Below are 17,092 nucleotides of genomic sequence, written 5' to 3'. Positions count from 1 at the left end.
TTTAAATGCAATTATACCAAATAATCGGTTACGGTTCGATCGCCGTAGCGTTCATTTCGATATCTCGAGACGCGTTCGAACACAAATCGAACCGACCGATAAAGATTTGTATCTCCTAATTGTCATACTTTCTCCTTTTCCTATCCTTCTACTCTTTCTTTCCGTGCTTTTCGTCGTTCGCCGTCAATCCCTGTTGCATCATACACACACACACACACACGTTCACGCGCATGCGCAAGTGTTACTCCCTTCTGTCTTCTTCGTCCGTTTCCCTCCCTTTGTCTCTCTTTTATGCTCACTGTATTTATTCTTTTCTAGCGAGAGCGGCTGCGTATGAATCGACGTGCGCTCGTGAAAAAGTCGAGCCGTCGAGAAGTTCGCTCGGGGTGCTTTCCGTTTCGCTTTAAATGCGTCTCGCTACGAATACGACGCGACTTTAGAGTATTTTAGGTTCCTTCTCGATGTTGTTTTACACACGTATCGCGCGGGATATTTATTACGGAATAAACTGCGTAGACGTTTAGTTGAACGTCGACGGGAACCGTGGGCATCGAATCTACGACGAATTCGTTGCACGTTGTATGTATGCATAAAGAACGACACTTTTCCCGCGTCATCGATTCGATCAATGATAGGGATTCGCGACGCATCGAACTCCAAGGGCGAATCCATTTCGCGAACGAGCGGGGTAATCGCACCCGTAATTTTAAGGTTAAGAGCGTTTCAGGGTCACAAACGAGGCGATTCGACGTTCGTTTCGATCGATGCATGGAACGTGTATAGTGAAAAAGAATTACGTTGAACACGATTTGTGTGAACCCTACCACGTGTAAATATAGGACATACTGCAAGTATGAAAAGTCGGAATGATCGAGCTCGAAACTTAAGTTATCGGTGACAGACCCCGCAAAAATTTGTATATTTACTTTCGTTATCATTTAGACTGTGTATTTATTAACCAAGTATCGGAACGACTTGTAATACGAAACAAACATTACGAAAATCAAAACGTAAATTAGCTTTGTTCTTTTTTTTTTTTTTTTTTTGTATGTTTCACGGAATACACCCCTCGTAATTTTGCACTGAATCGGCGTTTCTTTGTTCTAGTACGAAGCTTATTTAAAGGGATCGCAGAAATTTCATCGCTCGAACGATCCTGTTTTATTTGCAATTTCCCGACGGGAATTTAGTCGCTGATTTAAATCGAGGGTAAGCTTGTCGATGAGTTTTCCAAAAAGATCGGGATTCAAATTATACGCAGCTGAGACCACATAGATGAAAAACGTTTCTATGAACTTATGCCCAAAAATGCTATATTGAAAAAATATAGATAATCGTAATAAATGTTATAATTATACACGTGAACATAGGTTTATAGAAACTTTCTCTTTCTATTCGGTCTTGTTAACCTATAGAACAAGAAAATTATTAAAAACGTCAGGTTAATTTCGATCAGTTTAAAGAAAAAAAAACATAATAAAAAATCGTCATCCAAAATGGCATGCCTGACGAGAGGAAAATTAGACCAACCTAAACCTAATCCTATCTTTAACGTTATCCATATCACATACTTAAGAACTATTCGATAGCCATCTTCGATTTTAGGTTTAGGTTAGTAGGCATGTCTGATGTACCTAAATCGACAAATTCACCGATTCGAGAGTACTTCGATCTCTCGGTTCTGTCTATTTCAGAATTTCAAATTTCTCGCTGCCAAAGTTAGATGCTAATCTTTTTTTCTTGATGCTATGATTTTCAGTCGCGGTCGAACAGATTTTTGGCGGGAATGTATTTAATCAACGTCGATGTACAGAAACAAACGGGAAACGCTGTTTCAAGCCTTGCTTAACGCCGATGCGCCGCAACGTGTCGATGAAGTCTGCGTAAAGAACGTATAAAGTATGTAAACGATAAAAATCTATTTATTAAAACGGCGAATACGTTTTGAATCATTGGAGTGACGTTTTTCTTGAGTCGAATTAAGAGAATTTAAGCTATGGAATAATTATTGTAGCGCACGTGTACATGATTATGTTGTATCCTTGTTTAAACTTTGCCTATGAATAAGAATATACGATATCAAAACGACAAACCGACGATTCGTTTTTCCATTGTATCGTTCTTTCAGATTCTTGCTGATTAACACGTACGTTATAAATAATTAAAGAGAATATTAAATACTAATAATAATTAACAGAGTCGAATACAGATGAGAACCCAGATTTGAAATTTTTTTTATAATAACTTAAATAATCAAATTCACAAGTTAATCCGAGCTTCTTTTTTGCGATTACGATACTTTCCTTCGTTGCAAATAAAAAAATGAAAACAAGGGTGAGGTAACAATGAATGCGCAGAGCCCATTTCCACAATTTTATTACCCGTCAAATACTATAATATTTCACTAATAATAACGTCCAGTAAATAATGTCAATTAAAATAATAAATTATTAGGAGCAACCAAGCGTGCATCGCTATGTACATGTAAATATTACACATTTCACTAATCTGCGCTCTACTTTAAAACGCTATCGACAGAATAGCGTCGAATGCCGATATAAGAAAGACTTGCTTACATTTATTTATTTTTAATGTTTTCTTTTTTTTTCTTTTTTCTTTTAAATCTTTGCACTTCCTCTTTCCAAGTCGCTCGGTGAGACATATATTGTCAAGGGATAAAACCTCGCGTCCGTTGTTCGTTTCAACGTCTGCCTGTTAAAATGTTTCGCTGTTTACGGTTATAGAAACGTGTGCGTTCAACGAGAAAGACACTTAACTATTAAATGACCAAACAACATCGAGGCTCGTACGGAGCTTTCTATTAAAAAGATTCTCAATCTTAAACGACCGAAGTAGCTAGCAACAAGTATTTTGCTACCCCCGTCGCCATTAAAACATCGTCATATATCTTCCTTAATTTCTCCGTGAGTTACAAACGCGAGTTAACAGTTCCCGGAAGTACTGGTCACGGTTTGAGAAATCGCGGAGAACGACGGAAACCGTCGAGAAAACACGAACAATGTGTGTGTGTGTGTGTGTGGGTGGGTGTGTTTTGTGTGTATATATATTCATATATCAATTAAACGGACGCGTCGTCGCTACAAAATCTCTGTTAACGCGTTTAAAACCGGCCTAAATAAATCATCTTAAGTACTTAACGTTAATGTACGATAGTGGAGTAAAACCGTGGTGTGCATGCATATATATGCGCAGGTCGGAAGTATGATACAGTTATTGGCTGAAACTCTAATCCTGGATAAGAACTAGAGCCTTCGTTCTTGTACATGGTTTAAAATACACGGATACACGTGACACGTTATTCATGGATTGACGTATAATCAACATCTTATCTATGTTACAATATTTCAATTTCTATTATTACTATTTCGTGTAAAACGCACGCCAACTTAATCGTATATGATCAACGAGAGCCATGGAAAGGAAAATGCGAGTTAGAAAATCAAGGAAGAGGACGGAAAGTATCGTGAAAGGAAAATAGGCAAGGTTTAATAACGGCTAAACATTTGTTCATGTATTAGCATACCGAATGAACGTTTGTCCGTTTGTTCGCGTAACGCGGTTAACATTTTGTTCAAATAAAAACGTATCGACTGCTGACGGATAAAGAATTTCCTTAATTTGCATGATTTAATCATTACTTTATTCGATTCAAAATTGCGTCCAATGCTATAATAATTTATTCGAATAAAACAGTTTAATCCGCGTAACTATCTAGATAAAGATTTATATGAAGTCATCGAATAATGCCCAACGTTGGCTGCTAGAAGTGAAATAGATAAGATCACGTAAATCCATGTATTAACCAGTTGAGCATTAAACGACTAATTCTTCTCAACTAATTAACCGATTATGCGATGCGATTAAAAATTTCATCAGAATTAATCGCGATTAACATTAATCGATTACTGAGGTAAATCGATCGCAACAATTGACGATCGAATTAATGGTTATTTCTCAATGGTGAGAAACCACTGCGATCGACGATTAATTTAATGGTCAATTGTTGCGGGCGATCAACGTTTATCCATTTTAATCACAATCGTCGATCGTTACTTTGATCAAATTTTGCCCAACACTGGTATCAACACCTAAAAATAGTATCACTTGTTTTGCTGCGCGCAACCTTAAATTCACGTGTACCCGTGAACGTTGGGGGGCTCTAGTGAAACTACGCGCATACGTAGACACGTGTCGATATAATGAGAAAGCGGACAAAACATGGAAGCGATCACAAAATTACTACTACACATATGTACACGTATTGCAGCATTCTCTGATTTCTGACGATAAAAGCGATCTGCCGTTTGGCAAACTTATCTTACGATCATCTTTTTTTTTTTTTTTTTTTTTTTTTTGGTTTCTTTTTTTATTGTGTCGTTTTCGTATAAACAAATCGGTAGCACTTTAGGCATTCTTCACATACAGATAACATCCATCCTATATGCACTCATAAATAAATTTAACGTAGACTGAGAATAATAGAAATAATTAGGTCGTTGGCGATCACCATACACCAAAATCATCGGGCTATATCATGTCGTTTACATCTAGACTAGTGTCCGGCTGAGTCATGTTATCCGCAGAGAATTCGAACGGTTCCACTTGGTCCTTGATGTCTCCCTCAATTTTCACCGCATTACTACTCACGTCACCCATCATCTCGTTGTTGCCGACCATGTCCGTCGCGTTCAATGTATCCTCCGTCTTTATGTCCTCCTTTATCATGAACGCCTGCTTCTTCGGTTTTGTTTCCCGTTTGGTCTCCGCTCGATCTCTCTCGTACATGAACGTTTGTCGTTTCCTTTTCATCGGTTTGCACACTTTCTTGTACAGCACGTTCATTTCTTTTATTCTGCTGGTCGGTATTGTCCAGTCCATATCCTTAGACGTTATGTCAGAGTTGCGCGTAGGGTCCATCGTACTCTCGTACTCGGGGATCTCTAATCCCAGCTTTTTCATCACGCTGATCATTATTTCATCAACGTTACCGTTGATTATCAAGTCTGCCTTTTTGTCCTAAAATCATCATATCGTTCATATTTTAATATCCAAAGATGTCGTCTCGCACGGGTCTTCTTGGAAATTATTTAAAATATATTTTAATCGCTGAATAATGTTAAAAATATCTTTATCTCTTAGCAAAAATGTTGAGAAAGCTATCATCAATATCGTTTGAATAAGAGATAATACGTTTTCTTTATCGTGAGAACTTAATGCCCCCCCCCAAGAGTGGAAAAGTTGTCTTACGTGTTTTGTAGGCTGTAGATTACATATAACGAGTCGACCTCCGTACTTTTTGGTATACAGAGGCAAATTACCGCTGGGAATAATTTGCAGTGTCGTCCCAAGACATATGCTTAAATCCGCGACACTGAAAATATATTTTTTCATACAGTTCTATGACCGACATTCGCGGTGCCATATAAGTGAAATATAATTGTCAACTAAAACCTGAGATATCGATATAGGATTTTCTGATCAAAGAAATTTTTCCAAAAAATTTTTTTTGTATACTTGCGCAGACAGATAGAGCATCAAAATTTTAAACATTTAACATGTACTTCAACACAACCATGAAACGCACGTTAGGTACTCTTCCTTTCATCTGTTCGCAAAAAACACCAAATTTTTAGTAAGAATGATACATTAAGATGAAATCACATTCAATAAATGTGAATTTTTTTTGTTTGTTTAATACACTTGTATTATTCTTCTGTTTATGAAATCTTGAATAGTGCCTCAAGAGTTCCATCGTTTGTGCGCCACAATAGAAAACATAATTGACCTTACAAGTACATGAACATCTTTATTACAGTACAAATGATCGTCAAGTTACCTAGAGTGCAAATCGGACAACGTCAGATCACTGTCTGGCAAGTTGTGCTCCCAATCGAGGATGGTGTCATGCATGCGTCCGCGGCATGGACGACCGCCTATCTGTTCGGATCTACACACAGTATCGAGCGATTTCTTGCCTACGCTTTTGGTTGCGAAGTTTCGAATAAATTGCCTGAAACGGAATATCGCGGTATGTAGATTTTACCTTTGCATAATTTTTTTAAATATATACCAACCTGCCGCATTTATCACACTGTTCGGTAAACATATTTCCATGCAACTCTGCGAGGTGTTGTCTCTGCACCCCCGAACGAAGATGCAAGCCATCAATGTTCTGACTTATAATGAATTTAACTTTTTCTAAAAGAATCGACCTGTTGCAGAATTATTCTTTTCCATAGCTGCCTCCTTTTGCTAGAATCATACTCACTAGAATCAACCAATTTCTTCAATGCCATGTGGGTCTTTGTAGGTATTGCTTCGTCGAAGGAGATATTCATGGTAGGCTTTAGACCTTTCTGCTCCAACGTCCACACCCCATTTGTACCTCTAATTAATTGGGTGCAGTGCATGCAAACCATAAATAATTTTATCCACCATGCTCTCCATTAGAATTAATATACAGATATTAGTATAACAAAGAAACGTTACTTTTTAGAGAATGCAACAAGAAAATTGTAAGTAACGATATTCAAAGAGGTATTAGCGTTCAGAGATGGTGACTTTGATTAGAGTAAAACACAAAAGTTGTGGAAATTGTTTAGATTAATTTATATCGATGTTTCATCTAGAGAACATTTTTATACCATGCATCTTGGGTTCCTAAATAGATTCTTAATAATTTTATGATTTCTGCTGCAGTCTATCCATTTATACTGTCAAACAGAAGTATTCGCATAGGCTAGAGCTTGTTATAAAATTATACTCTTAGTTGTTTCTAGGAAATATAACTTAGAGTCCATAATTTAAATATCCCATAAACAATGAATCTATCTGTCTATCTTGTGAAAGACAAAGATGCAAACATAGTAGTTGGGGTGTTAAAAAGAGACACCTTCTCCCAGTATCAATGCTACCCAGGGAAAGATGTTTCTCGTGGTCCTTGAAATTATTATTCTAAATATTACTCAATATTTTGAATGAATTTTCATGTAATACATGGTAAATCGCAGATTAATTTTCATTAATTTTTTATACGAAATCGCAAAAAATCTCGTCGCTCCCTACCCTGGGCTAAATTTTCTAAAAAAAAAAAAAAAAAAGAAAAAAAAACATTAAACGGATAATTGTGTGTTTTTTCTGCCTGCGTGTAATTTTGGGACAGAGTATTGGCTGTGGCAATGCTTCCGTTCGTCGTAGTAGATTTATTAAGGGTATCATCGAACAGCTAGCATCTATTCATTAAGTTTTCAGGACGAATCATCATCACCGTTGTCGCGCGCAACAATGGTGGACGCGCTGACCAAAATGGAATTTCGCTCGGTTGTTCGCGGCAACCCGTTCCCGCTTGATTAATTTAAAAGAATTGAACGGTGGCGCTTTCGAGCGCACAACAGATCGGAATCGTGGGCCATCGGGGCGCACGGGGAGGGGATGAAAAGTACATAGAAGTAGGGTGGGGATTCGAGAGAAAAATTACAAATGATAATCACCGAAAATCCGGAATGCCCGCAGCAGTACTGATGCCGGCGCCGGTGTGAACGACGACGTGCCGTGCTGCCTGGACCCAATCTGCGAGGAGGCCGCATTTCAGTCGCAACGCCTCGACGCTGTCGTATCTCTAAAAATGAAAGAAAAAGAATAACGCGAGGGTTAAAGTCGAAAAGCTCGCGAACGGTCGATCAGCTCCCGCCAAACGGCCGATCGGAAAACAATGGTTTTTACCTCTTCGAGACCCAGCACTCCTTTGTTTTCGTAGTGCGAGAGACCGTCCGCGTAGCTGCATGACATTTTGCTCGCGGTAACCGTTCGAAAATTCAACCCGAAACCCGTGAACGACGCTAACAATGGTTCTCGATCCTGTTTTTTTTTTCTTTTTTTTACAGCACGGAAACTACCATCTCGACGCCGATATTAACGGGTTACCATGCGCCCGCCGTCAGAACGACACGTAAACAATTTGTAAGTTAATGACCGCGTGCTGTTATGTTTATACGCTACGAATGACGATAAGTGATAGGAAACTCGAGATCCACTGAGAACGCATTCTCTGTTTTATAGACTGCACTGCATGCAATGAAATGGCACTTGAACAGAAAGAAGATAATAAACGTGCGGCGCGTGCGCGTTTCGCGCCCCTGGGAGAGGTGGTTTTAGCGTTGCCAGACGCTCGAGTTTCTCGCGTCCGTGCAATTCATGCCGCGATCAGTTAGCGCCTCCCGCAGCCACCATTCGCGACTAAAGCTCGTGGGCGGCATATTCGAAAGGATAAAATGTAAATGACGATAAGAGAAATGCTCATCGTAAAATATAACATTCCATAGTAGTAATCCCCCCAACTACAACATCATGTAAGATTCACGATGAGGGATTCGGACCAAATGCAAGAACCACGAGTTAGGTCGTTGTACGTTTATCGGTACAAACATAGTGTATTTCCTTATGTAGTTATATATTTAGTATAATATTAGTCATCGTGTGGTATTTTTTATTTGTCAGGCACCCCGTGTATTTAACGATTCTTGATAGTTAATGGCTTCCCCGGAAGTAAGCCTTGATCTTAGAAGAAATTGGAACGACATTGTATTTGTAAACGTGCCTTTATTGTATTATATACACCACCATTGTATTAATATACATATAATGCATATATGATGAATAGGTGAGATTCAGCAACAAGTGCCCTTAAAAAACATTAAAGCACTCCTTTCATTTACGATCGATTGAAGTCTGTTTTGCATGAAATAGACTCGAATTGAACAACAAGGTCAAAGGGCTTCAAACGGAATGCCTTCTCATATTGCTGTAATTCGTTTTTCCGTTTAGTTGGGAGTAATAAGTTCGTAAGTCGTTTTTCAAACTATTGCTTTGACATAGATATTTGTAACTAGCGGTTTTCAAGTAACAGTCATGTTAACTTATAATTCCTACCGCAGATAGCGTTACGATCTGCTTCGAAAGTTTGTCGGTCACGTTGTGCGTGACATTAAAAAGGTAATGGAGTCACAGGCGGGCAAAAAAATACATTGCACCAGTAGTCAAGCTATTTATTTATGAATTTAAATACTCCTAATTAAACTGCGATTTTGGCAGAAATTATATCTGAGACTATATCTGAAACGCAATAACGGTGAAAATTGAAACGGATCGAAATTTTATTTATCTGTTTCATCGATACCATTTAAAATAATATTTTCGTATCAAACAAGTAAAACGGTGCATTGGTAACAGAAAGAAGTCATGCGACAATTACGAGACGGTATATTTATTTTGACAAACGCTCGACACGCCGACTATCGATATTGGTTCATTTCCATAGAGGCCATTGAATAATTATCTCTTGAATAATTATAATACTGACGTTCGTAATCCATTCAGTGACGAATGGAAGAATCATGGGCAGCTGCTTTTAAAAGATCACAGAAAAATTTTGTACAATGCATAAAGAGAAACAAGGCTGCGTGATGAATCGTAACATTGGATAGGACTGTCGTATAACAAATATTCGGTGGAAATTGCTCTCAGATCGAATGTTAGTTTAAAAACTCCGCCCTGTCGACGGTATATACCCAGTGACTAAAGAGGGTGTATCCATTGGGAGTTACTTGGGCTCGAGAAGATAGAAATGCCCACCAAGTTTCTCCTTGACCCGCGATCCAATCCGGATTTCGTCCAACTCGGGTTTTGACGTGGCTTCGCCTCCTAGCAAATTTTTCTACACATGGTTCGAGCTGTCTCGTTCGCGTGAAGGCGTACGGTTAAACAAACAAATAGAAAGGAAAAGATGAGGGGTGTTAGGAAAAAAAAGAAACAATATTGCTGAACACCTCGCGGAGATCATCGTCATTGACTTTCGTCCCACGTTCCGAGAGAACGGATACTTAATATACGACCGGGATATGCCGCCGTTAAACTCGGTGGATCGTCAACAATACTCTCGTATGACATAACCTCAAACTCCTCTGTCATCGCACTACGCTTCGACGACGTCGGAGCATTGATGTCAAGTATGCCGGATGTGCAGAACAAGATTTCCAACCCCGCAGCGAATGCTTAGAAATTTTTGGAGCTTTTCACCATACGTAAGTTGTAAGTACCTTCTTCGTATTCCTTTCTTTCTTTTTATTTATTTCATTTTTTCTTTTATCATTTATTTGCATTACCGCACAGTACCAAATTTCGTTTTCCTCGCCTTACTGTGCTCTGTTTTTTGCAGCATCTTTCTATTACTTTCGTTAGCGTTTTCGTAATGTGTTCGACGAGCGCATTCGAAAACGAGTGAAAATAAATAACGCAATTTTAACATTTTCCGTAGATGCTTTTGACGCGTATATTTTCTTGAAATATTCGTTCTTTGTTACAGTAAGATTTTTTCCCCATTTTTTGGCCCGTTTGTTTTAACTTTAAACGAGTGTTTGAATGTATCGAAAATTAGATTGAAATACAGGATATTGAAACTGTGTAATTGATGGAGTATCTAAACCTTGGTTGTACACACTGCCTGGTCAATTATTTAGTACATTCTGTACAAGTCGGAATGGTCAATAAGTTTCTTTGATTTTATGTGATATGTAAAGCGTTCGTATAGTTCTAAAATGTTTCTTTGAATGAAGATTAACGAATTTGTTTATAAAATACCTTTAGTAAAAATTTTATGTTTGCGTCGCTTTCTAATTATTATTCAGTTTCATGGAATTAAATACAATGTAACTTTTAATTACTTTATTTCAAAATATTCTGATTATTGTAAGTATTTGACTATATATTTTCGAAATTTTGACATTTCACATTACAACAATAGTTCAACTCATATATAGTACATTTTCCACTATAATAAAAGAAAGATTAAAAACGATAGTAGGATGCAATTGAAATTCTAAGAGTATGTTATCGATTATAAACTTAATTAGCATCACAATAGTTGCCTTTGCATTTATTCGAGCTCTGTATATGCAACGCCAATAAAAAATCGTATATTAAGCACCGGTAAATAGAGATAACAATCCTCGATATGTAGATATATCGGATATATGTAAATATCTTAATGTCAGCGAATGTAGAAAATATTATTCCACTTACATTATTACATTTAAATTGTTGCAATACTTTATTATGTTTGAGAATCTCAATTTTATGCAATGTAATTATGATTTCGAGTTATGAAAGTGTTATATCGTTTGTCCTTGTGTAAATACCACACACAGCATAAAGTACATGCAACTTTTAGAGACTATAACGTTCCCCGTACTTACATATTCGTGTCTGGATACGCGAGTTTCAAAAATACGCTCCCAATATGTTTTTTTGTTCCGGTAGCACACGCGTTCGTCGATGGATCCACGGTTTCCAAACGGCAGAAGTTAGAAAATCGTTATTTCGATCGACGTTTGTTTCGAATGAACGAAATTAAAGAACTCTAGGCGTACTCGTTTTGCTGACTTTGTGCATAGAGCGAAACTGATCCAATCGCGATAGATTATCAGTTCGCTCGCTATTGGAACTGATAAGGCTATCTACATATTTTCATATAAGCGATTATCGCTATCGTTTTTCGTTCTTTATCTAGCCACCATGATAAAAATATTAAACGAAAAATGTTCCGAAAACTTGAAAATGATTACGTTAAGAACTCTAATTGAGAAAGGAACCTATTTGGCAGATTATTTTAAGGAAAGAAAACTAGCTTGGAATTGACCTTGAACAAAAGTAAGAAACTCTTTCTTCAGTAATATTTGGCGCTAAAAAATCTCGTCGTGTTAGTTTTTGTCTTTCATCTGTCACCGTTTACACAGACGGTAGATAAAAGAAAAGTGAACTGTTCGAATAGACATAAAAGAAATCCGAATCGATATAACCTAAACTTTTGTCAAATGGGAGTAATTCGTTACATTAATCGTTATCGATTGTCAGACTCTACAACCGCTAGAAAGAACAGTGAAGGACAATGTGCTAAACATTGTACCAAACATTGTTTCCGGCTTTGGAAAGGAATATTATGCTTTTTCTGTCATAACCGACCGCCTTACTTGTTGCTTAGCATGATCATCCCCTCCACTTTTCGCCACTATGCAACGAACATACATTTCGTGCATTAATCGAGACTCTACTGTATTTCTAATCTCGAATTTTAATTTCCTATCCGAATTATAGTTTCCCAAAATTCAATTGATCGGTCAGGATGTTCGTGTTGAAACCGAAGACGTTTGCAAGCATTAGTTTTCGATATTAATAGTTTTCTACGGTATGCACGACCATGAAATTCGGCTTCCGATAATCGTTTTTCCACTCGAGTAATGCCTAAAGGCGAGTAAAGGCTATTTTTCAATTCATTTACCGTTATTTGGACACTGCATTTTACTTGGCATATACTCAAATCATCGAACCCTTTTAGACCATCGATAAATATTAGTCATTTTCTAGTAATTCGTTTTTGGCTTTCTTTTTCTATATTCTCGTATGAATTCGTGTCTGCCAAATGAAACGTGTATTCGTATTCGTTCAGAACTATTTCGAGAGTTAGGTATTACGATATAGAAAATGAAACAAGTGTTCTTTTGCCTATTCGATTATTCCAACACTTGTGTTAAGCATAGCTGATAGGATTTACAATGAATACAGTATTAGTAGTCAACGAGTTAAAGACGTGGGGCGTCGTCAGCGATGCTTAGAATGGTTTACGGTAAAGTAGTAAATTTTCCTTCAATTTCTTTTTATTCGAGGATTTTACACAAAATTTGCTCGATACGCAAGATGGCCGGATACTTGTTGGACCAACGCTACATGCCCACCGTTATGCATTTGAATCGTATACGGTCGCAATGCACTTGGCAAGCACATTCAATCGGTTGGTCATATTTTCGTCTCCTCGATTCTTCAATCAGACGGTTCCATTAGGTGTTTCTTTGGTATTGGTGATGCAAGAATAGCATTGGTCCAAGGTACATTGTCACGATGATCACATTTGATACATACGTATGACCTTCCACCTCGGAGATACTCTGCAAATATCCGAAAGCTCGATCAACTCCAAGAGCTTCGATTTCCATTCCTCCACGACGTAACAGCATACCTAAGAAATTGGTAATCAGTTTGCTTCGTAACACTTTCACCGTGTTAGATGTTGGTACATTCTCACTCGTAATATAAACAGAGTAGAATCGTACAGGGAGCTCCCCAGAGTGTATAAAAATATGAATTTCCACTTCTGTTGAAGCCTTTCTAGAACGTGTCGACTATTGCTAGGAGATCCAGGACGAAACGCCCCCTATCCCCTTTTCTTTCCTCCTGCTATAAAATACAGTTTCACGACATTGTGCCATAGGACTGTACATATACATAGATATAACGCATGTAACACGCATGATTTTCATGTTTCAGCCAGACTAAAACGCGTACGATGAAAGGGGCCCGTTAGTATGCTGGATAAGCGACGGCTCCATGCCTCTGGTTCGTCGCCATGCACCCTGATTTTTGTGGTTGCCTTGGCGCTGACTGGATGCTACTCGTTCTGGCTGCACATCGATGGCTCCGGGTCCCCGACGCCGTACACCGTCGGCGCGTCGGCGCCGGGGTATTTGCTTATACTTCCTGGAAACTCGACGCCCTCCCCGCAGCCGTACTTGATAAACGAGCTTCCTGTCGATGACAAGTCCACTTTAATAAATATCAAGGACTTCAGGTTCACGATTAATCACGACCCGTGCAACAGGACGCACCCGTTGCTGTTGATGCTAGTCCACTCGGCGCCCGAGAACTTTCTCAAGAGGACCATCATACGGGAGACCTGGGGCCAGCAGTCGCAGGGCGTGGCGCTACTCTTTATAGTCGGTTCGTCCGACGAGTATCAGGCCAGCCTGGTGGAAGAGAATGAACAATACAAAGATTTGATACAAGGCAACTTTCTCGATGTCTACAGGAACATGACTTACAAGCATGTGATGGCGTTGAAATGGGCTACGTATCATTGTCCAAGTAAGGGGAGAATTGCTTGTCTCGTTAATACGTGGGCGTTTAACCCGATTCAGCGATGCATCCAGCACCGGGAAACCAACAAAGAGAGAAGCTCATAGAAACGCGTGACTTATTTCTCCTTCTTTTCAAATTTATAAGTTTTCTTTTTGCGTTGTAACCACCGAACCTATTCCGCCGACGAATAGTCGGACGCCTACGTGGCTTGCTATCGAGGCCACTTTAGGGCAATTGGTGGAAAGATACGTGGACGTGGACGCAGTCGGTTATCAAAAGAGTTGTAACTTGAAAACTGGGTTAAATAAATCATGTACTTGCTTTGAGCTTATACTTTGTTGGTTTACAGTGTCAAATTCGGTGTTAACTCCTCACGCTATCATTTCAGCTACGATCGGCGACAAAGTTACACACACACATTTTCTTATTGTTTCAGGTGCCAAATATATACTAAAATTAGACGACGATGTTTTTGTTCATATACCCGCCATGTTGGATTTCTTGACGCGTGATCTGTCGCCTTTGGGTGCCAGAAGGTTGATCCTTTGCGACCTTCTACCCGTGGGCAACGTAAAGAGATCCTGGCGTTCGAAATGGAGAGTCTCGCCTCAAGAATATCCTGGAAGACATTATCCCGCGTATTGCGCTGGATGGGCCATACTGTACTCTCCCGATAGCGTATTTCTTTTGTATCGCGAAGCACAGAAAGAACCGTATTTCTGGATCGACGATGTCCACATTACCGGGACGTTAGCTAGGAAAGTAAATTTAACGCAAACCTCTCTGCATTACTGGGTGCTAACCAACGAGAACATGCAGGACCTTCTGTCCAATCCGAGTTCTCATAGGGACTTTCTGTTTGGACCTCCGAATTTAACGGAAAACAAAATAAGAGCCTTACAGAATCTGGTCACTAAGCCACGGCCTAGCAGCGAAAGCCTATTAAACTGAGACATATTCGGGCAATAGCGTATGAAAATTTCTTATTTGCCGAAGCACAAGAACTTTGCTGTCTAATGTTCGTTCTGCTTTCTCACAGAATCCCAATTCTGTCTAGCCATATATTTCTTGGACATGTGTGTTCAATTCTTTTTGCACAGTATTATTTAAGTATTGTATTATATCACTGAGTTTTCCACGTCGAATCGCGCATTTATTTATGGTATCCTTTTCTTCTAGTTATTACTCAGCGCGAAGGAAGTGTATATATACGTATCTATTTCTTTTGAAATAGAGAATATTTAGATTTTAATGGAGCGCGTATAAATTAAGACTTTTCTAAGGGTGCGCGATTCGATGTGGAACACACCATAAATCAGGAACCGCAAACTGGTGGTCTTAAACCCTCCCACGCCAAGTCAACAAAGAGTGTCCCCACTTATGTGTAATGGCGACCCATGAAACATGCGTGTCTTGTTTCTGTTACAAGAATGGGGTACATTGACTGGTGGTAGAAACTCCGTAGATCTTGGGAAAAGTCTGCGGTCCCTGGCATGCGTCAACGCACCATATTATTTGTCCATATTTGTGATTCATTTACACGTGGTTAACGATTTAAGTAACTTTTTCGAGATTCGGGTGATTCTAAGGACAAAGATTAATGGAAATCAGATTAACGAGATATAAGATTTATCGATACAGTGTGTTTTACAAAATGTGGGTATAATTTCAGATACGACGCACGAAAAATAAAAAAATAAAAAATAAAAGAAAACACTTATCGTGTCCGACCTGTTCAGCGTACGTTGTCTTCGAGAAAATAAATCGAGAAACAACAGAACGAGATTCTACGTACGAGATCTCGACCGTTGAACGTAAGTTTGTGATAGAATTCGCTCGGATGGTATGAATGTTTAAAAAGATTTTTTGTGCGCTGAATTCACTTGTGCCCATATTTTATTAGACACTCTGCATAATGCTATATCAAAATTTATGATATTAGACTGTTATATGAAAATCTCGACGAGTCAAATTAACATTGTTACGTAACAATAAGTACAACCCCCCAAATCAAGGGTCCATTTGCAGTTAGGAAAGAAATTACAAAAATTCGTCTTCTCGTACCGTGAACCGTTCCTCAAACGAGATTCGATGATATTCAATTTTTGAGTTCCTTGAATGTTTGAGTAACGTACGAGAATAATATGAATTTACACGTATGTACTTAATTTCTACAATTCTCGATTTATTGTCAATGCAATACCTCAGTATATTCATATATGTGCAATTACGTCTTTATATATATTTTGTTTTATTTGTTTGTTTTTTTTGTAACTCCAGTTTATACAACGAATACGAATTCGCGAACGCGAGTATGATTCTCCGCAATAGCGAATATGTATTTTTTCTCTTAACATAACGATTAACGCTTTGATTGAAAGATGATCTGTACACATTTCTCGAACAATGTTCACTCATAACATGTATTTACGTATAAAAATCATTGGTGGATATTAACAAAGTACATATACTCTTCTTTTTTTTTTTTTAATTTATTGTCTAATGCGAATTTCTACTTTGTTATTTAATTTATATCGACTAATAATAACTTCGTCGCCACATTACGTGAAATTAAACATTTCCAATTGTATTCTCGAACGTGTCCACATAGCATAATACGATGTAATCTTTGTGATGAAGTAAAATATTAATTTCAATAAATCACGGATTGTTTCAATTGCACGTTAATTATGATACCCGAGTAATTTTAGTTTGTTCGCGATGCTCCTTGTGTAGAAGTTGAAGAAAGTGTGACCCATCGGTGGTACATGATTTGCTCACCATCTACGGCAAAACGCCCAAGTTTGTCGTCAAATAGTTTGCTATCTGCGACGCTAGATGGCGCGTATTTACCGACCTCGAACCCTCTGGTGTTAAAACGCCCAAGTTTGTCGTGGAATAGTTCGTTTCCCTCAACGCTAGATGCCGCGTATTTACCGACCTCGATCCCCCTGGTGCTAAAACGCCCAAGCTTGTCGAGAAATCCATCTAGCGTGGAAGATACGAACTATTCCACGACAAACTTGGGCGTTTTAGCACCAGAGGGTTCGAGGTCGGTAAATACGCGCCATCTAGCGTTGAGGGAAACGAACTATTCCACGAGAAACTT

The 17,092-nt window shown here is 38.6% G+C and overlaps 2 protein-coding genes across 7 annotated transcripts; one reads left to right on the top strand and one right to left on the bottom strand.

Moving 5' to 3' along the window:
- Positions 1-2,626: 2,626 nt before the first annotated feature.
- Positions 2,627-11,427, bottom strand: Sirt6 (sirtuin 6). Of its 3 annotated transcripts, none has more exons than XM_076771788.1 (7): positions 11,271-11,427; positions 7,512-7,639; positions 6,290-6,408; positions 6,096-6,219; positions 5,858-6,031; positions 5,269-5,392; positions 2,627-5,037 (listed from the first exon to the last, which is right to left on the bottom strand). In XM_076771788.1, the coding sequence occupies exons 3-7, from the start codon at positions 6,357-6,359 to the stop codon at positions 4,549-4,551; spliced, it is 981 nt and encodes a 326-aa protein (XP_076627903.1). In that variant the 5' UTR covers positions 6,360-6,408; positions 7,512-7,639; positions 11,271-11,427; the 3' UTR covers positions 2,627-4,548. The 3 variants fall into 3 exon arrangements, with proteins under 3 accessions (XP_076627903.1, XP_076627902.1, XP_076627901.1); XM_076771787.1 differs by lacking the exon at positions 11,271-11,427 and adding an exon at positions 7,744-8,090; XM_076771786.1 differs by lacking the exon at positions 11,271-11,427 and adding an exon at positions 7,744-8,090 and having other exon boundaries at positions 6,290-6,424; positions 7,513-7,639.
- LOC143345056 (beta-1,3-galactosyltransferase 5) lies at positions 9,755-16,685 on the top strand. 4 transcript variants are annotated; one of them, XM_076771792.1, is made up of 3 exons: positions 9,755-10,100; positions 13,396-13,989; positions 14,420-16,685. In XM_076771792.1, the coding sequence occupies exons 2-3, from the start codon at positions 13,434-13,436 to the stop codon at positions 14,932-14,934; spliced, it is 1,071 nt and encodes a 356-aa protein (XP_076627907.1). In that variant the 5' UTR covers positions 9,755-10,100; positions 13,396-13,433; the 3' UTR covers positions 14,935-16,685. The 4 variants fall into 4 exon arrangements, with proteins under 4 accessions (XP_076627907.1, XP_076627906.1, XP_076627905.1 ...); XM_076771791.1 differs by having other exon boundaries at positions 9,755-10,107; positions 13,400-13,989; XM_076771790.1 differs by having other exon boundaries at positions 9,757-10,107.
- Positions 16,686-17,092: the final 407 nt, after the last annotated feature.

This window comes from Colletes latitarsis, chromosome 8 (genome assembly GCF_051014445.1).
Source record: "Colletes latitarsis isolate SP2378_abdomen chromosome 8, iyColLati1, whole genome shotgun sequence".
Taxonomy (NCBI): domain Eukaryota; kingdom Metazoa; phylum Arthropoda; class Insecta; order Hymenoptera; family Colletidae; genus Colletes; species Colletes latitarsis.
Note: the sequence above shows the minus strand (reverse complement) of the source record. Positions and strands in the feature narration are given on the sequence as shown.